Source organism: Nyctereutes procyonoides, unplaced genomic scaffold (assembly GCF_905146905.1).
Source record: "Nyctereutes procyonoides isolate TBG_1078 unplaced genomic scaffold, NYPRO_anot_genome, whole genome shotgun sequence".
In the NCBI taxonomy this organism is placed as follows: domain Eukaryota; kingdom Metazoa; phylum Chordata; class Mammalia; order Carnivora; family Canidae; genus Nyctereutes; species Nyctereutes procyonoides.
The window spans coordinates 10042663-10059524 of record NW_026575021.1 but is presented as its reverse complement, the minus strand read 5'-3'; the positions used below and the strand labels follow the sequence as shown (position 1 = coordinate 10059524).

Here is a 16862-nt window from a genome sequence, read left to right as displayed (position 1 = left end):
TGTAATCAGGTCTCAGATTACTGGTGTGATCTCTTCTGACAAAAAGTTGAGCAAATGCTGTTTTGGAATAGATATTTAAATCAACTTGATTTCAACCGATTAGGCAGGGGGAAGATCATGTTCTTAGTACAGATTTTGTCAACCTACCCAGCTGGAGCACTGTATCTCTGACTTGTTCATTCACGTAACATTGAGTCATTTAGCCAAGTAGGAATCACTCGGAGTTTGTATACTGTTTGCAGATATCTGGGGGGAACTTACACACCTGGCACTTTTTAAAAATTGTCTTGCAGGGATGCTTGGGTGGCTCAGTGGTTGAGCACCTGCCCTCGGCTCAGGGCATGATCCCAAAGTCCCTGGATCGAGTCCCGCATCAGGCTCCCTGCATGGAGTCTGCTTCTCTCTCTGTCTCTGCCTCTCTGTGTCCCTCATGAATAAATAAATAAAATCTTTAAAAATAAAATTGTCTTGAAAATACAATAAAGAGGTACGTTTTTGCATTTTAGAGATGACCTTGACAGGAAACTTCAGGCAATCGCTGTTTCAAAACTACTGAAAAGTAGCTCCAATCAAGTGATATTCCTGGGATATATCACTTCAGCACCCGGTTCCAGAGATTATGTGCAGCTCACTGAACATGGCGATGTGAAGGTAACACAATCTTAATAGGATTTCTGATTTCTTAAAGTAAAATGCTTCTTCTTCATGTTAAAAAAAAAAAAAACCTCAGTGCAACAATCTAGTATGTATTTTGATTATAGACTGCTGCATAAAAATCCAAGACACCTACTGGCTTTAAACAACAGCAGTCCTCAGATGCTCATGGATCTGCAGTTTGGACAACGGCTGGAAGGGGGTAGCTCCTCTCTGCACAGCTGGGTGGCTCAACTGGGGACTGGGGGAGCCACTTTGCAGATGCCTCGCAGGTGGCAAGTTGGTGCTGGCTGTTGACCAGGAGCTCAGTTGGGGCTTTGGTTTCTCTCCATGGGCTAACTTGGGCTTCCTCCCTGCAGATGGCTGGGCTCTCAGCGTGTGTCCCAGAGAGAACCAGGAAGAAGTTGTACTGCCTTGTATGACCTAGCTTTGTGAGTTCCACAGTGTGACCTCTGCTGTCATGTGAAGCCAGCTCACGTTCATGTGGGAGAAACAGAAATCCCATCTCTCCATGGGAGGAGTATCAAAGTCACGTTTTAAGACTAACATATGGAGAATGGGTTATCGTAGCTGTGTTTAGGAAATATAATGTGCTACCTTATGCAACTTAATTATGATGTTGAGAGTAAAAGATAGACTGAAATATACAGGGAGGCTGGCGAATCCGTCCTATAGGGCCTCACTAACTGCATTGGTCCTTGCCTGTTTGGGTCTAAGACCTCAATTTGTCAGTGTCCCCAGAGACGATCACGCAGTGGGGAGCTGACACACAAATCAAATCCTTGAGGCAGATCTATGTACACTGGAATGCTAAATGCATTAATTTATAATGAGAAATATAATTGTAATATAGATGTAGATGTGTATGTCGATTTCTTGGTCCTTTACATTTTGTTTGGAGTTTCATGTCTTGAGGTATTGGCAGAGAAAAAGGCTTACCCATCTTACCAAGGGTTTGGAAAGACAGATGAGAAAGAGCATGATGGGATGAGGGTTGCTACTGTGGCTTACATAGGAGAGAGATGTATTTCTTTACGTAAAAGCCTGGGCCGGTGATCCAGTACCGACTCCACGGTGTCGGGAAGGTGCTCCTTCTATCGTGTGGCTTCACTTTACAAGGCCTCCATTCCCCAGTGTGCCTCATGGCCCACGATGGCAGCAACCATGTTCTAGCTGGCTGGGCAGAGGAAGGGATGAAGAAGGGGCCAAGAGCATGTGCAAGTTCTCTCCAAAGGCAAATTCCAGGAAGCTGACCTCTAGCACGTGTACTTACATTTAGTTGACTGGAATTTAGTCACATGGCCACACCCGGATGTCTCGAAAGTCGAGAGGTGCATTATGCCATCTCGATATATACACCCAGCTAAAAATGCTACAACTTGGGGAGACAGGCAGTCAGCTATTGGGGAAATGAGTGAATCTCAGTGGCAGTGGATAACACAAGAAGTGAAGTTAAGAGGACTCCTGATTTTGACTTCGGTCAGAGGACTTATGGTGGTGACGTTATTAAAGAGAACACTCAGGGCACCTGGGTGACTCAGTGGTTGAGTGTCTGCCTTAGGCTCAGATCATGATCCTGGGGTCCTGGGATTGAGTTTTGCATCGGGCTCTCCCCGCAGGAAGCCTGCTTCTTCCTCTGCCTGTGTCTCTGCTTCTCTCTCTGTGTCTCTCATGAATAAATAAACGAAATCTTAAAAAAAAAAATAAAGAGAACACTGAAGGAAGAAGAGTTTTGCAAAGGTGACCATGAGTTTAGCCCTTGGCTGAGTCAAGGCACCTGTTGGGTATTGATGAAAACATCCAACAGACAGCTGGATGGACAGATTTGGAACTGAGGAGGGCAGTCAGGACTAGAAATATAGGTTAAGGAGCTGCCACCATGTAAGCGATCATGGAAACCATGGAAGTGGATGACACTGCCACTAAGTTAGAGAAGAATAGAAGGAAGGCCAAAGAAAACCTCTGAGAAGACTGCATTTAATGTGGCTATTGTGGGAGTGATGGTGAGGGAAGCCGAGGGACACGATCTCAGAAGAGAGATTACGGAGAGGTCAGAAGAATAAAAGGCAATCCTGGCGAGCATGGAGTCACAGAGGCTGTATCAGTTACTTAGCGCTGTGTAACAAACACCTCAAACCTTAGAGGCTCAGAACAACAATGGTTTAAGATCCCTTTGATTCCATGGGTTGCTTGGTGGTTTTCCCTTCTTGCCTGGGTTCACTCGTGCAGTCGGCTGGTGGCTGTGGCTGGGTGTGTGTGAGAGGGCCCCATTCACATGTCTGAGGCTTTGGTGCTAGTTGTCAGCCGGGCCTCTCTCCCCATATGGTCTCACTAGCCCAACTGGTGCCACATTTACCAGCTGTGTGAGCTAGGGGCAAGTTATTTAAAAATTTCCAGGCCTCAATGGCTGCATCTATAAAGTGGTGGTAGTCATATCTGCTGTATTACAGGGGGGAGGTTATGAGGAAGAAATCTAAGATAATGTCTGCAGAGCCCTCAACCTCCTATGTAAGAGGCACTTGGTAAGTGGTAGCTATATATAGGTATTATGTGCATCTGGCTGTGTGCATAAAATCAAATAAGATAAATGTGTAAGTACATGGTCTATAAAGTGCAAAAGAATGTTAGACAAGACAGTATTTGGCAAGTCTAAGGAAAAAAATGCATCCTAATAAGAGAAGGAATTCTTACATTTTTATAGTGTGTATGTGTGTGTGTGTGTGTGTGTGTGTGTAAGGGATATGGATGGTGTTAAGGAAGAGGAATTTTATTTGATTTTTATTTAATCCTCTGTTGGTTACCATTATCATAGTCAAAAGCTGTGTCAAGATTGGCAGTGGATCCTTATATAGCTTTTTCTATTAGGAAGTTTATTAATGCAGAGAGGAGTTTTAATCATAAATGCTTGGATGAACAGATTTTTCTCTTTAGGAAATGAGTATTTGAATTCTGCAGTCTTAAAATTTGACAGCATCTTTTTAAAATCTAATAAAAAACGTGACAGTTAAACATATTCATAGTTTATTATTCCCAGTATATACAGCTGAATGACTAAATTTTTATTTCTTTCCAAGGCAAACCAGATAGTACTCTTTCAATTTATTTGCTCTTTTCGTCATTCATATTTTAAGATTTAACTTAAAAAATGCATTATCATTTTTTCCCATGTATGCAAAGGCATGCATATGTGAGTGTGATATATAAGCAATAGTAAAGATCAACAAGCATCTATGTCTATGTGTTCACCTCTAAGCTTCCGAAAAAAATGAAGAAATAGACCATAAATTGTGTTTTCTTTTAGTGATTTAAAAACATGTTTTAAGTTAAATTTAAGTAAATAGTAAAATTGAGAAATGATCAGGAGGCAGGTATATTTTATATTTATAGGAATCTTTAAAAAGAAGAAGATAGAAATTTCTTTAGCATAAAAGCTCTATATCTAGAGTTTTCCCAGCACATCACAGAAAAAGAATATGTTTATGTTCTGCTTCTCTGATGAAAAATAACACTGGTCTTAAGCTTTCAACATCAAAAAGGCTCATGATTACTCCCCAAATGTGTTTATTTCCAATGATTCAATTTAACAAACTCAGATTGAGCTCCTGCCGAATGCCAGGCTTCATGCTAAGTACCAGGGAGCCAACGTGATTAAGAGTTCCTCGGCTCAGGAAGGGGCGGGGGGAGACCCAGACACAAATAACAACAGAACGGTGTAGCTGGTGTGTACAAGGTACTGCATAGCATGACCGATGAGGGTGCGGTAAATTCTGCTCTGCGTGAAAGACTTGGAAAGCCGCAGGGAGCCAGCGACTGTGCTGCTGATTCACCTGCCTGACCTTGCCTGTAGCTCACCTTCATCACTGTACCCCCAGCACCTAGTACAGGGCCTACCTAGATGGGCACCTACGAGGGGCTCCAGAAATATCTGTAAAATGAATAGATAATTTGGACCTCAACGGATCATTAGGAGTGAGACAGAGAAAACAGCGTGCACGAAAGCATATTTATTACTGTTGTTCACACACGTTCTTGGCAATTCAGAATAGAGCATTGTTTTTCATGCTTTAAACATTATCTCCTCTGTTCTTTATTTAGGATATTGACAGCACAGATCAAGACAGATGGTGTGAATATATTATGTACCGAGGCCTGATCAGGTGAGCAGAGGTTTTTGGTTGTTGCTGTTTTATTATCTACTATTACTGTGATCTTTTGGGCCTATCCTGGAAGAAAAAACTTTATAGAAGCCATTCATTTTGTTGCTTTTTATGAACATTGATTCGGCTAGTTAAACAGTTTAATTTTTTTTTTCCCAAGGCATGGCCTAATGATTTAAGAAAGAATAAATGGTAGAGTAAATTAAGCTTAATTACATGAAAAAGGATACCATATGAGTTATTAAGCATGATGAGCACATAACTATAAACACATGTTAGGAATGACACCAGTTTGGGCTGTATGGCACGGTGGAGACATGGGCCACGGAGTAGGAAAGCCCTGGGCTGAATTCCAGCTTTGCCAAGTTCTAATCATGTCATTTTGGGTAGGTTAACTCACTTCCTGGAATCACTGCTATATGGGGTGAGATCTATAGGTAAACTATATTTTAAAAAATCACCCCATATAGGGGCATCCCGGGTGGCTCAGCAGTTTAGCGCGGCCTTCAGCCCAGGGCGTGATCCTGGAGACCTGGGATCGAGTCCCATGTCGGGCTCCCTGCAGGGAGAGCCTACTTCTCCCTCTGCCTGTGTCTCTGCCTCTCTCTCTCTCTGTCCCTCATGAATAAATAAATAAAATCTTTTTAAAAATCACCCCATATCAAAAAGTATTAGCCATATATACACACATTAGTGTGTGTGTGTATATATATGTGTGTGTGTGTGTGTATATATATATATATATGTATGTATTCATTCCAAAATAATATACCTAAAGGATCTTAAAATTCCAATATGTAACTGTGTAAACCTGTTTGGAAGATACTATTTCCTTAAATAAAGCTAAAGCAGTTTAATACCAAAAAGGGATAACCATATAATTTTTCATTTGTTCATTCCAAGTATTTATTAAATACCTATTATATGCCAGGCATTGTTCTAAGCAGTGGGGGTCTAATAGAAACAAAGCAAAATCCTTGACTATCATAGAGCTTATATTCCAGTAGAAGGAGACAGAAAATAAGTATATAAGAAAGAGAATGACAGGTGGTGATAGAGGTGATGGAAAGATGGATGAGGCCAGGTAAGAAGGATGGGGATGGGGAATCAGGGTGGGGGGGTGGCTGTGGTATGAGCCAGAGGAGGGGCAGCAGCCTAAAGAAATGAGGGAGGTCACCTATGGATATCCTGGGAAGAGCCCTGCCAGCAAGAGGAAGAGCAAGTACAAAAGCTTGAAAGTTTGGGTGGCAAATGCCTGGTATTTGTTGGCAACAGCGAGGAAGCCAGTGTGGCTGGAGTAGAGTGAGATGGGGGTGGGGGGGGTAAATGAAGACAGATCATGTAGACAATGGTCCCTCCACTTATAGGATTCTTCAATCAAGGGAACACATTGGAGATAGTCTCTGAAACTCCCAGCTCCCCTCCTGCTGGTACACAATCTGTTCGGACATACTTGACCTGAAGCCTCTAACCACGCTCCTCAGGACAGTGCTGGGAACTGTGGTGTGGGCTTCTATGAATGGGCCTCTCTGGGCCTCAACCTCTTCTCCACACAGACCAGTTTGGGTGCTAAACACCCAGAGGTGTTTTAGCGATTGGCTACTTGAAGTTAGGGTTGATGTTGAACTGATCACCCCTAAGTAGCCTTATATTTTAAGACCTGTGGTCTACATTTATGAAAGGAAACAGCTGCCTTCCAGGGATGCTACAGAATCATAGGATCAACTTCTCCCTGATTTGAGATATGGTTTGTTCAGTTATGAGTCATAGTCTAGTGAGGACAAACCGTTATGTGCAACGGTTCTTTACCTTATTTGTCATTCAGCAAGTATTGGTGGAGCACAGTGAACGCCAGGCACCAGGGGTGTAAGCAGTAAACAAAACAGAGAAGGGTCCCTACCCCGGCAGAAGGGAGAACGACAATAATTCCCTGTTGTCATATTTTCGGAGGTGCTGGGTACGGTGGGAAACACCTGGGCAAGATAAGGAGCATCCAGAGCATGGAGAGGGGGTGCCATTGTGATACGGGGTGGGGCAGGTCTTATCAAAAAGGTGACATTGGAGCTAATTTGAAGGAATGCGCCATGTGGCTGAGAGAAGACCCTTCCAGGGACCAGCTAGTGCAAAAGTCCAAAGGCAGGAGTGCAAATGTGTCCGAAGAAAAGTGAGGCTAGTGGGACTGGAGTGTGTGTAGGGGGATGAGGGTGGAGGAAGAGGTAAGGGGGAGTATATGGGCAGGGAAGGAAGGCAGCAGGTCACGTAAGGTTCTGTGGACTCTTATTAAGAACTTTGGATATGGTGACCTTCATTGGTTCCTGAACAATTCCATGGGGCCCTATACTTACTGGGATGAGACAAGGAGACTCTTTCTTTTCTTTTCTTTTTTTTTGTTTGTATTTTTTTTATTGGAGTTCAATTTGCCAACATATAGTATAACACCCAGTGCTCATCCTGTCAAATGCCCCCCTCAGTGCCTGTCACCCAGTCACCCCGTCCCCCTGCCCACCTCCCTTTCCACAACCCCTTGTTCGTTTCCCAGCGTTAGGAGTCTCTCATGTTCTGTCTCCCTTTCTGATATTTCCACTCATTTTTTCTCCTTTCCCCTTTCTTCCCTTTCACTATTTTTTATATTCCCCAAATGAATGAGACCATATAATGTTTGTCTTTCTCTGATTGACTTATTTCACTCAGCATAATACCCTCCAGTTCCAACCACGTCGAAGCAAATGGTGGGTATTTGTCCTTTCTAATGGCTGAGGAATATTCCATTGTATCCATAGACCACATCTTCTTTATCCATCATCTGTCGATGGACACCGAGGCTCCTTCCGCAGTTTGGCTATTGTGGACATTGCTGCTATGAACATCGGGGTGCAGGTGTCTCAGTCTTTCACTGCATCTGTATATTTGGGGTAAATCCCCAGCAGTGTGATTGCTGGGTCGTAGGGCAGGTCTATTTTTAACTCTTTGAGGAACCTCCACACAGTTTTCCAGAGTGGCTGCACCAGTTCACATTCCCACCAACAGTGCAAGAGGGTTCCCCTTTCTCCACATCCTCTCCAACATTTGTTGTTTCCTGTCTTGTTAATTTTCCCCATTCTCACTGGTGTGAGGTGGGATCTCATTGTGGTTTTTATTTGTATTTCCCTGATGGCCAGTGATGCGGAGCATTTTCTCATGTGCTTGTTGGCCATGTCTATGAGACAAGGAGACTCTTGAGATGCCAAGATAGTTCTGGTTATGCTAATAATTCAGAAGCTCCAAAAGGCCCAGAACATGCCCACATGGCTGCAGGACAGATAGCTTGACTATTATTTTGGTGTTTCCAAAGGGTTAAGGTGGGAGGGAGATGCTAAAGTGTTATGTATAAAGTATGTGACGTCAGATTAAAAACAGTTTCTGTTTACATTCATATTAAAGTGGCTGTTTTAATGGGGATATTAGAATTTCTAGAAAACAGTTTATGATATAGACTGAAAAAGGTATAAATTGAAGTTGTAAATATTGTTAGTTGCCAAGGAACAGTGATATTTATAGTACCCGTGCCCATAATAGCTAATCATTTGGCTCTGTATACTTGCCGCCCAAGACCTTTATCACCTCTCCTTGGAAGAGTAGGGTGGCAGATTTTCAATATATAAATATTTACATATATATGCTAAATATGGCTGGGCGGCTTAAACAACAGAAATTTATTTTCTCACTGTTCTGGAGACAGAGACACAGAAAGAGAGCATGTGCAAGCACACATGCTATATGGCATCTCTTCTTATAAGGACACTAGTCTTATCGAATCAGGATCCCATCCTGTGACCTCATTTAATTTAATTACTCCCTGGAGGCCCCATCTCCAAATATGGATACACTGGGGGTTATAGTTTGACATACTAATTTGGGGGTGACACAAACATCATATTCATAACAGATGGAAAGGTAACAGAACTAGAACAAGAAAATCCTAAACTTTATATGGAACCACAAAACACCCCCAATAGCCAAAGCCATCTTGAAAAAGAAAAGCAAGGCTGGAGATATCATAATTCCAGACTTCAAATTATATTACAAAGCTATAGTATTCAAAAGAGTATGATATTGGTACAAAAATAGACACATAGATCAGGAGAACAGAATAGAAAACCCAGAAATGAACCCATAACTGTATGGTCAACTCATCTTCGACAAAGCAGGAAAGAATATCCAAAGGGAAAAAGTCTCTTCCACAAATGGTGGTGGGAAAACTGGATGGCAACATGCAGAAGAATGAAACTGGACCGCATTCTTTCACCAAACACAAAAATAAACTCAAAATGGATTAAAGACCTAAATGTGAGACAGGAAACTGTAAAAATCCTAAAGGAGAACATAAGCAGCAACCTCTTTGAGATCAGTCGTAGCAACTTCTTTCTAGATATGTGTCCTGAGGCAAGGGAAGTAAAAGCAAAAATAAACTACTGGGACTGCATCAAAATAAAAAGGTCCTGCACAGCAAAGGAAACAATCAACAAAACTAAAAGGCAATGTACAGAATGGGAGAAGATATAAAAGATATTTGCAAAAGACATATCTAATAAAGGGTTAGTATCTAAAATATATATAGAATTTATAAAACTCAACACCCCCCAAAATGAATAATCCAAATAAAAATGGGCAGAGGAAATGAACATTTTTCCAAAGAAGAAGACATCCAAATGGCCCAACAAACACGTGAAAAGATGCTCAATATCACTCATCAATGGGGAAATGCAAATCAAAAGTACAATGAGGTCACCTCACATCTGCAGAATGACTAAAATAAAAAACACAAGAATAACAAGTGTTGGTGAGGGAATGGCTTAAAAGGAACCCTCTTGCATCGTTGGTGGAAATGCAAGCTGGCGTAGCCACTGTGGAAAACAGGAGATTCCTCAAAAAGTTAAAAATGGAATTACCATATGATCCAGGCATCATATTACTGGGCAGCCACCCCAAAACGACAAAACACATTCAAAGGGATATATGCACCCCTATGTTTATAGCAGGATTATTTACAACAACTAAATTATGGAGTCAGCCCAGGTGTCCATCAATAGATGAATGGATAAGAAGTGGCGTATATACACAGCGGAATATTATTCAGCCATAAAAAGAATGAGATCTTGCCATTTGCAATGCCATGGATGCAGCTAGAGGTTATAATGTTAAGCAAAATAAGTCGGTCAGAGAAAGACACATACTATATGATTTCACTCATACGGGAAATTTTAAGAAAGATAACGAACAAACAAAGGGGGAAAAAAAGGAAAGAAGGAGGCAAACCAAGAAACACTCTTAACTGTAGAGAACAAGCTGATGGTCACCCAAGGGAGGTGGATGTGGGGATGGGGGAAACAGGTGATGGGGATTAAGGGGGACACTTGCCATGATGACCACGGGGTGATGTATGGAATTGTTGAATCACTATATTGTACATCTGAAACTAATATTATACTGTTAAGTAACTGGAGTTTAAAAAAATACCCAAATGAATGAAGTGAGGGATTATTGTTTTCCAGTTTCTGTCCATAAAACTAATTCTATAAACTTGATCTCAACCACCTAATTCAGTGTCCTGCACTTAGTAAACACTTAATAAATACCAGACAATAAGAGATTCCTTGTTTTAGTAGACAGTTTGGATTGTCTTCAAGGACTTATTTTTATTTATTTATTTTTAAGATTTTATTTACTTGTCAGAGACCTAGAGAGACAGAGAGGCAGAGGGAGAAGCAGGCTCCCTGGAGGAGCCTGATGTGGGACTCGATCCTGGATCCTGGGATCATGCCCTGAGCAGAAGGCAGATGCTCAACCTCTGAGCTCCCCAGGCGTCTCTTCAAGGACTTTTCGAAGGCCCTTGAAGGCAGTGTCTAGGAAATGAGTTAGAACTTTGATCTCAGAGATTTGATAAATAACAAAACCTAGATTTACTAGAGACGGTGACCTAGAATTACAGGGAACTGCATAGATCTGGGCCTGAGCTTAGACACAGAGCTGAACCTGTCAGACAGCTCTCGCCCATTCTGACGGGGTCACAGCTCTCTCCCTTCACGGTGGGCGGGCTCGCCGCCTCCCCGGGCCCCAGCTCTGGGTTTCTGTCTCTCTCTTGTATGTGGCTACAGGTTTTGTTTTTAATGTTTCTCCTCCTACTCGTCTGGCTTAGGCCCCCACCGTCTTTCACCTAGACCATTGAGGGGGGCCTGGTCTCCTTCCTTCCACCCTTTCCACTGGTCTCCCTCCTTCCACCCTTTCCCCCAAGTCTGTTCTCTGCACGGTTGCCCTCGCATTTCTGCACAGAACCGCTTGGATTTCCATCTCACTCTCAGAAAAATATCTTCAGTCCTTAGAGGGGTCTGCAAGGAGCATTGTACCATCTTCCATCCCAACATCCACGCAACATCCGTCTCCTACTGTGTTTGCCCTTATGCACTCCACTCCAGTCATCGTGGAACTGGCCCTCAAAAAGGCCAAGCACATGGGCACGGGGGTGGCTCAGTCGGTTAGACATCTGCCTTTGGCTCAGGTCATGATTCCAGGGTCCTGGGATCAAATCCTGAGTCAGGCTCCCTGCTGAGCAGAGAGTGTGCTTCTCCCTCTCCTTCTGTTCCTCTGCCCCTCCTCCCCACTCATTCTCTCTCTCTCTCTCAAATAAATCAATCTTTTTTTTTTTTTTTTTTTTTTTTTTTTTTTTTAAAGCCAAGCACATTCTCCTTTGGGACAGTTGCTGTTCCCTAGCTCCCTATCCCTAGAGCACCCTTCCACCAATACCTGTATGGGTTGTTTCTTTACTTCATTCAATCTTTTGCTCAAATGTCATTTTGTCAGAGCTGTGTGCTCCGACCATCAACTCTACACCAGCAACCTCTGCCACTTAGCATTCCCTGTCCTCTTGACTCTGCTTATTCCCTGGGGTACTTAGGCAGTTTTCACCACTTCACAGATTTTATACGTACATACACATTTAATTTGTTCTCCCCAACTAGAATGAAAGGTCTATGAGGGCAAGGGTTTTGTTTGTTTGCTGTTTCTCCCCCATATCTAGAATGATGCCTGCATGTAGTAGGGACTTGAGATGTATTTGTTCACTGAATAAGTGAATGAATGAAGCTGATAGTTTTTTTTTTTATAAAGAGGCAAAATATAAATAAAATTGGTTGCCCATGGTTCCCCCGTTTTTCCATCTGGGCCTCTCTGTAACTGTTTGGATAACATCTATAAAATGCTTTGATTTCCTGGAGAACTGAAAGCTCTAAGCAAAAACAGGATGTGCAATTTTTTCAGACGTACAAAAGCTTTTATTCCAGACTTGTAAATGTGGGTGAAAATATGCATGTGGTATTTGAATTTTTAAAGGTAAGAAAGAGTTTAGGCTTATCCTCCTGTCATCCTGAAGAACTCCTGTTCCTGATGCAAAACATAATTGTATGATAGGTGATTTGTAGAGATAGAATATTCATTAGTGTGTGTTTAATTAATTAAATCTGTGTGCATGTTCCGTATTCATTTATATAATAAAAGCAATATTTTGATAAATATTTGGAGTAACAAATCAAGCTAATTCTAGTGACATACAGAGTAGAGTTATAAATGGGAAATTGGCCTAATAATGCAGGTGATACCTATTAGATCTCATCAGATTTCTGTGCGGTGATAAAACCTTTACAAACTCTTTCTATATCTGCCACAGATTGGGTTACGCAAGAATCTCCCATGCTGGACTGAGTGACTCCGAAATTCAGATGGCCAAATTTAGGATCCCTGATGATCCCATTAATTATAGAGACAACCAGAAAGTGGTCACAGACCAGAGGAAAGTTCCAAAGGAGATTCGTTTCAATCCTAGGTGAGTGCATTCCCTTCAAGAGGCATCACATCCCCTCTAGGGACCTAAAAATTATCTATCCGACGATGAGTTTCCAAATTATGTATGGTTCTAGAAGTTTGTTCGGGTAAGGGAGCTCATGGTTAAAATGATAAAACCCTGCTCAGATTGAAGTTAAGTTATGGTCCCTGTTTTCTGGGATGGAGGAACATGCTCGGGTCACCTTCAGCCCAGGTGAAAAAGATCACATTGGCATCATCACCATCACCATCACCACCAGAATGATAGCTAATATTTGAGTGTTATGTGTCCCAGACCCTGTTTTAGGTGCTTCAGGTATTATCTCAATTAATCATCATTGGATTGGTCCTCTCATTATCATCATTTTATAGGTAGGAAGTTCAGGCTGAGGAACGTGCAATAACTTCACTAGGGTTATGTGGCTCATGAGTGACGGAGCTAAGAAGGGGGAAGGAGGCCTGCTAGCATGGTCGGGTTGCTGACATTCTCAGCTCTGGCTGCACACTTGACTCACCTGGAGAGCCCCACGCCAGGCCAACTCATCAGGACCTCTTGTTGAATTTTAAAAAATTGTTCTCAGGTACTCTGATGTGCAATTAGCATTGGAGCTACGTAGAGTGGATAATTCATTTCTGTTGCAGAGATTCTAGAATGTGAAATAGATTTTGTTGAGTTCTAAACAGAGGTTGTCGGAGAAACCTATTTGCAGCAGATTATGTGCTTTGGAGTATGTGTTCTTTTTTCTTCCCAAGACTAGATAATGAGAAGAAATGTCTGCATAAAACCAAGCCCAGAATATCATCTGTGTTATTATTATTTGACATCTCAACTACTTTTACCAGCTAATTGCTGAGGAAACTTCTCAGACTTCATTTTATTTGTTCCCGGGGGCGGGGGTGGTGAGGAGAGGGATGGTGGGATTTAGCTGTTTGCTTTTTCTTCCTTGTCTCTCCTTACAAGAAAAAACTGTACCAAAGCTTAGGGAATGAATGTAAGAAGAGCTATAACCAGGTCTCGATTGCTTGCATTACCGTGTTTGATCTCATCCCTGTGTATGCAATATGCCCGTGAAGAGCATGGGCTCTGGGGTCAAGCTACCAGGTTCCAGTCCTGATTCTTGCCAGCAAACAGCTGGGTAACTGTGGGCAAGCTGGCTAATCTCTCTAAGCCTCAGGTCTCTCACCTGCAAAATGGGAAAAATAGTAGTGCCCGCCTCCTCAGGTAATTTGAGGATCGAAGGAAGCACGGGGCTCTTAGAATAGTGCATGGTGATACATGTGATTTTTTTTCCCCTATTCATACGTTTGTGTTGCCCATATACTCTTGGCGCATTTCAATAAAATTGTTTGGAAAAAAAAGGAATACTGCCTGGTGAATGCTTAATAGGCAGTGGATACAATAGCAGCAGTAATATTTGTAGTAGTCACAGAAGTGAAAATAGAAAGCTTTTGGGGATCCCTGGGGGGCTCAGTGGTTTAGCGCCTGCCTTCAGCCCAGGACGAGATTCTGGAGTCCCGGGATCGATCCCACATCGGGTTCCCTGCATGGAGCCTGCTTCTCCTTCTGCCTGTGTCTCTGCCTCTCTCTCTCTCTCTCTCATGAATAAATGAATAAAATCTTAAAAAAAAAAAAAAAAAGCTTTCCTCCTCTTGTTGACTGAAGGTGCCTTCTTACATGGAACCTAGAAAATCTGGGAAGCAAAAGGTTCCCGTTTCTTCATTCTCATATACCAGGAGTGTTGAGAAGTCCAAATAAAATATTTTTAGCTAATCACAACTGCAGATGGATCCAAACCACCTGTGAAGGGAGCTAGAGCTGTTTCCCCACTGTTTAATTATGAAAATAACAGAAGCATAAGCAGAACACTTTTCTCAATTTTTAAAAATTCCACATATATATGAGCATTTACTAAATAAAAATAGTCAAAGAATACTAAGTTTACCAAAAATCCCATTCCTTAATTTAACCAGTACTCATTGAATACCACGATGCCATCACCATGCTAGGCCTTGTGCTAGATATTAATAGTAGGATGAAATGGTGAATCACACCAAGTCTTTGGCCTATGGAGCTTATGTTCTAGTAGGGAGATAAGGAATTCAAAAGTTTTCAACTGTAATAGTATTGGATACATCTTTGCTTTTTATGTGCATATATCACACAATTACCCCAACTTTATAAATGTATAAAACATATATGTACATATGTGTCTGTATATTCAATTTATTAATCTGATTTTTCATCCAGGTAGCATATGATGAGCTTCCTTCCATAATAAAGTATTCTTCTGAAAATGTCTTTAAATGATTGCATAATATTCCATTATATGGATGTACCAAATATAGCTAACCAAGTTGGTTTTGCACATTTGTTCTTTCATTATTGTAAGAAGTCTTCTGGGGGCTCCTTACTATATCGGACATATCCTTGATTAATTCGCCAGGACTCAGTTCTAGTCCTAGAATAGCAGATCAAAGGTGCTATTTTTATATTCCTTATATTGTTTTGAGATGACACAATCAAAAACCTATCTCCTGCATTATGGAGGTTACTTGGCTAATGTGATTGCTGATGAAGAAAAGGAAGTCAGTGGCTTTGTTCAGGTCTTAGCTTCCTTGTTAGTACCTTATGTATTTCATCACACCAGCCAGAGGTATGTAATTCATCAGCATCAGTTAATTATTCATCAGCAAAGTAGTTGTTCAGCTATAGCACCTATAGAAGACTTAGAAGTTAAAATTGTGCCAAAGTAGATTACATATGCATTAATGTGACATAAATAACATTTCAGGTTTTATAATCCCTTCATCTATAAAATGGATATTATTCAAACTGAAGATTAGAGAGGAAATCCAGAATTATTTTCCTCCAATGTTATCATCCAATAATTCTTAAACAGTTGTGCTTTTGGAATGATTCATAACCATGGAAAGAGGACTTTGAAGGTTAAAATTGTAGTCTCCCTTTCCCATATGCATGAATCCTTTTTTATTTCTTCATTTGCTTGTTTTGTAAATTGATCACCTCACTTCTGGTTTTATAATAGATAAGTAAAACCAGAATAGATTGTGGTCGAAATTTTATTTAAGACTGTACCTTTCTGAATGGCTTTTACATGCCATTTACATTTTTTTTTTTTTTTTAGATTTGGATCCTACAAAGAAGGACACCATTATGAGAACAATCATCATTTTCATATGAGTACACCCAAATACTTTTTATGAACTATTTAAAACAGGGTTCATTGACTGGCAAGTCTAAGGAAAACAAAAGTATGTAAGAAGAGATGAATGAAAGTGGGGAACTACACACAAAGAACCTCAATTTTGAAAAACATATGGTATTTATGCAGTGGGAAATTCTATCGGTTTATAAAATATATCACTAAATAAAGGCATTTCTCTGAATTGTTTTTCTTAAGGTTATGATTAAATATAGAATGTGGGTAATATAAGAAAGTTTTACTACTAGAGATAAAATCATAAAAATGTCTTACCTTTTTAATGCTTAAAAATAGGAAACTGATTTATTGATGAGCTAGAAGGGCTACTTAAAAAAATCAAGCAGCCTTAAATTCCTGTTCCAAAGCAAGGAAAAAATGTTTAATGATTAAGTCTAATTGTTAGAAGAAATATGTGTTCATATAACTGTTGTTGACTCATCAGGAGAAGCATGGCCACCACCATCCTTCCTGGAGCTATGATGGAATCATCTGTCTTTTCTCCCTTCTTTGCATGACACCCTGTGGTGTTATCTGCAGTCAGGCCCCAGCTGTCAGGGAGCACACCTCAGCCCACAGAGGCGTCCCACAGAGTTCATTTTCTTCCTTAGAACCAAGCCCGTAGGTAATAGGGAGAATTCAGCCCCAAGGCATCATCTCTACAGGGAATAGTAATTTATTTACATGTTGATAGAGGCACATACCATCTTAGAACTACAAAAGGCCCTAAATGTTGTTTTATCTTTTTGGGGTGGGGATAAAAAAGGCAAGAGGGAGAAATTCAAAGGTTTTATGTCACAATCTGAAGGGCTTCCTTAGATCTATTTAGTAAACATGTATTATTAAGCACACTGCCATACACAAAACACTATGTCCCTGTGGTGGTTTGGAAATAGATCTACACTCTCCTCCAGGGATCACTTCAGTAGTTCATTTCTAGAGCAGTTTCTCTGAATAATATAGAGTACCCAAGAAG

General features: G+C 41.1%; 1 protein-coding gene across 4 annotated transcripts in view; it reads left to right on the top strand.

Annotated features, from left to right (window-relative positions):
* The window catches only part of CWH43 (cell wall biogenesis 43 C-terminal homolog), a 60141-nt gene extending 44068 nt beyond the window's left edge, over positions 1–16073 (top strand). For 3 of the 4 annotated variants that reach the window (XM_055339067.1, XM_055339046.1, XM_055339055.1), the window contains 4 exons: positions 507–651; positions 4750–4811; positions 12511–12666; positions 15812–16073. In XM_055339067.1, the coding sequence (XP_055195042.1) occupies positions 507–651; positions 4750–4811; positions 12511–12666; positions 15812–15890 (442 nt within the window). In that variant the 3' untranslated portion in view covers positions 15891–16073. Of the gene's footprint in view, positions 1–506; positions 652–4749; positions 4812–12510; positions 12667–13037; positions 14208–15811 lie in introns of those variants that run through there. The other variant, XM_055339062.1, reaches the window with a different exon arrangement.
* Positions 16074–16862: the final 789 nt, after the last annotated feature.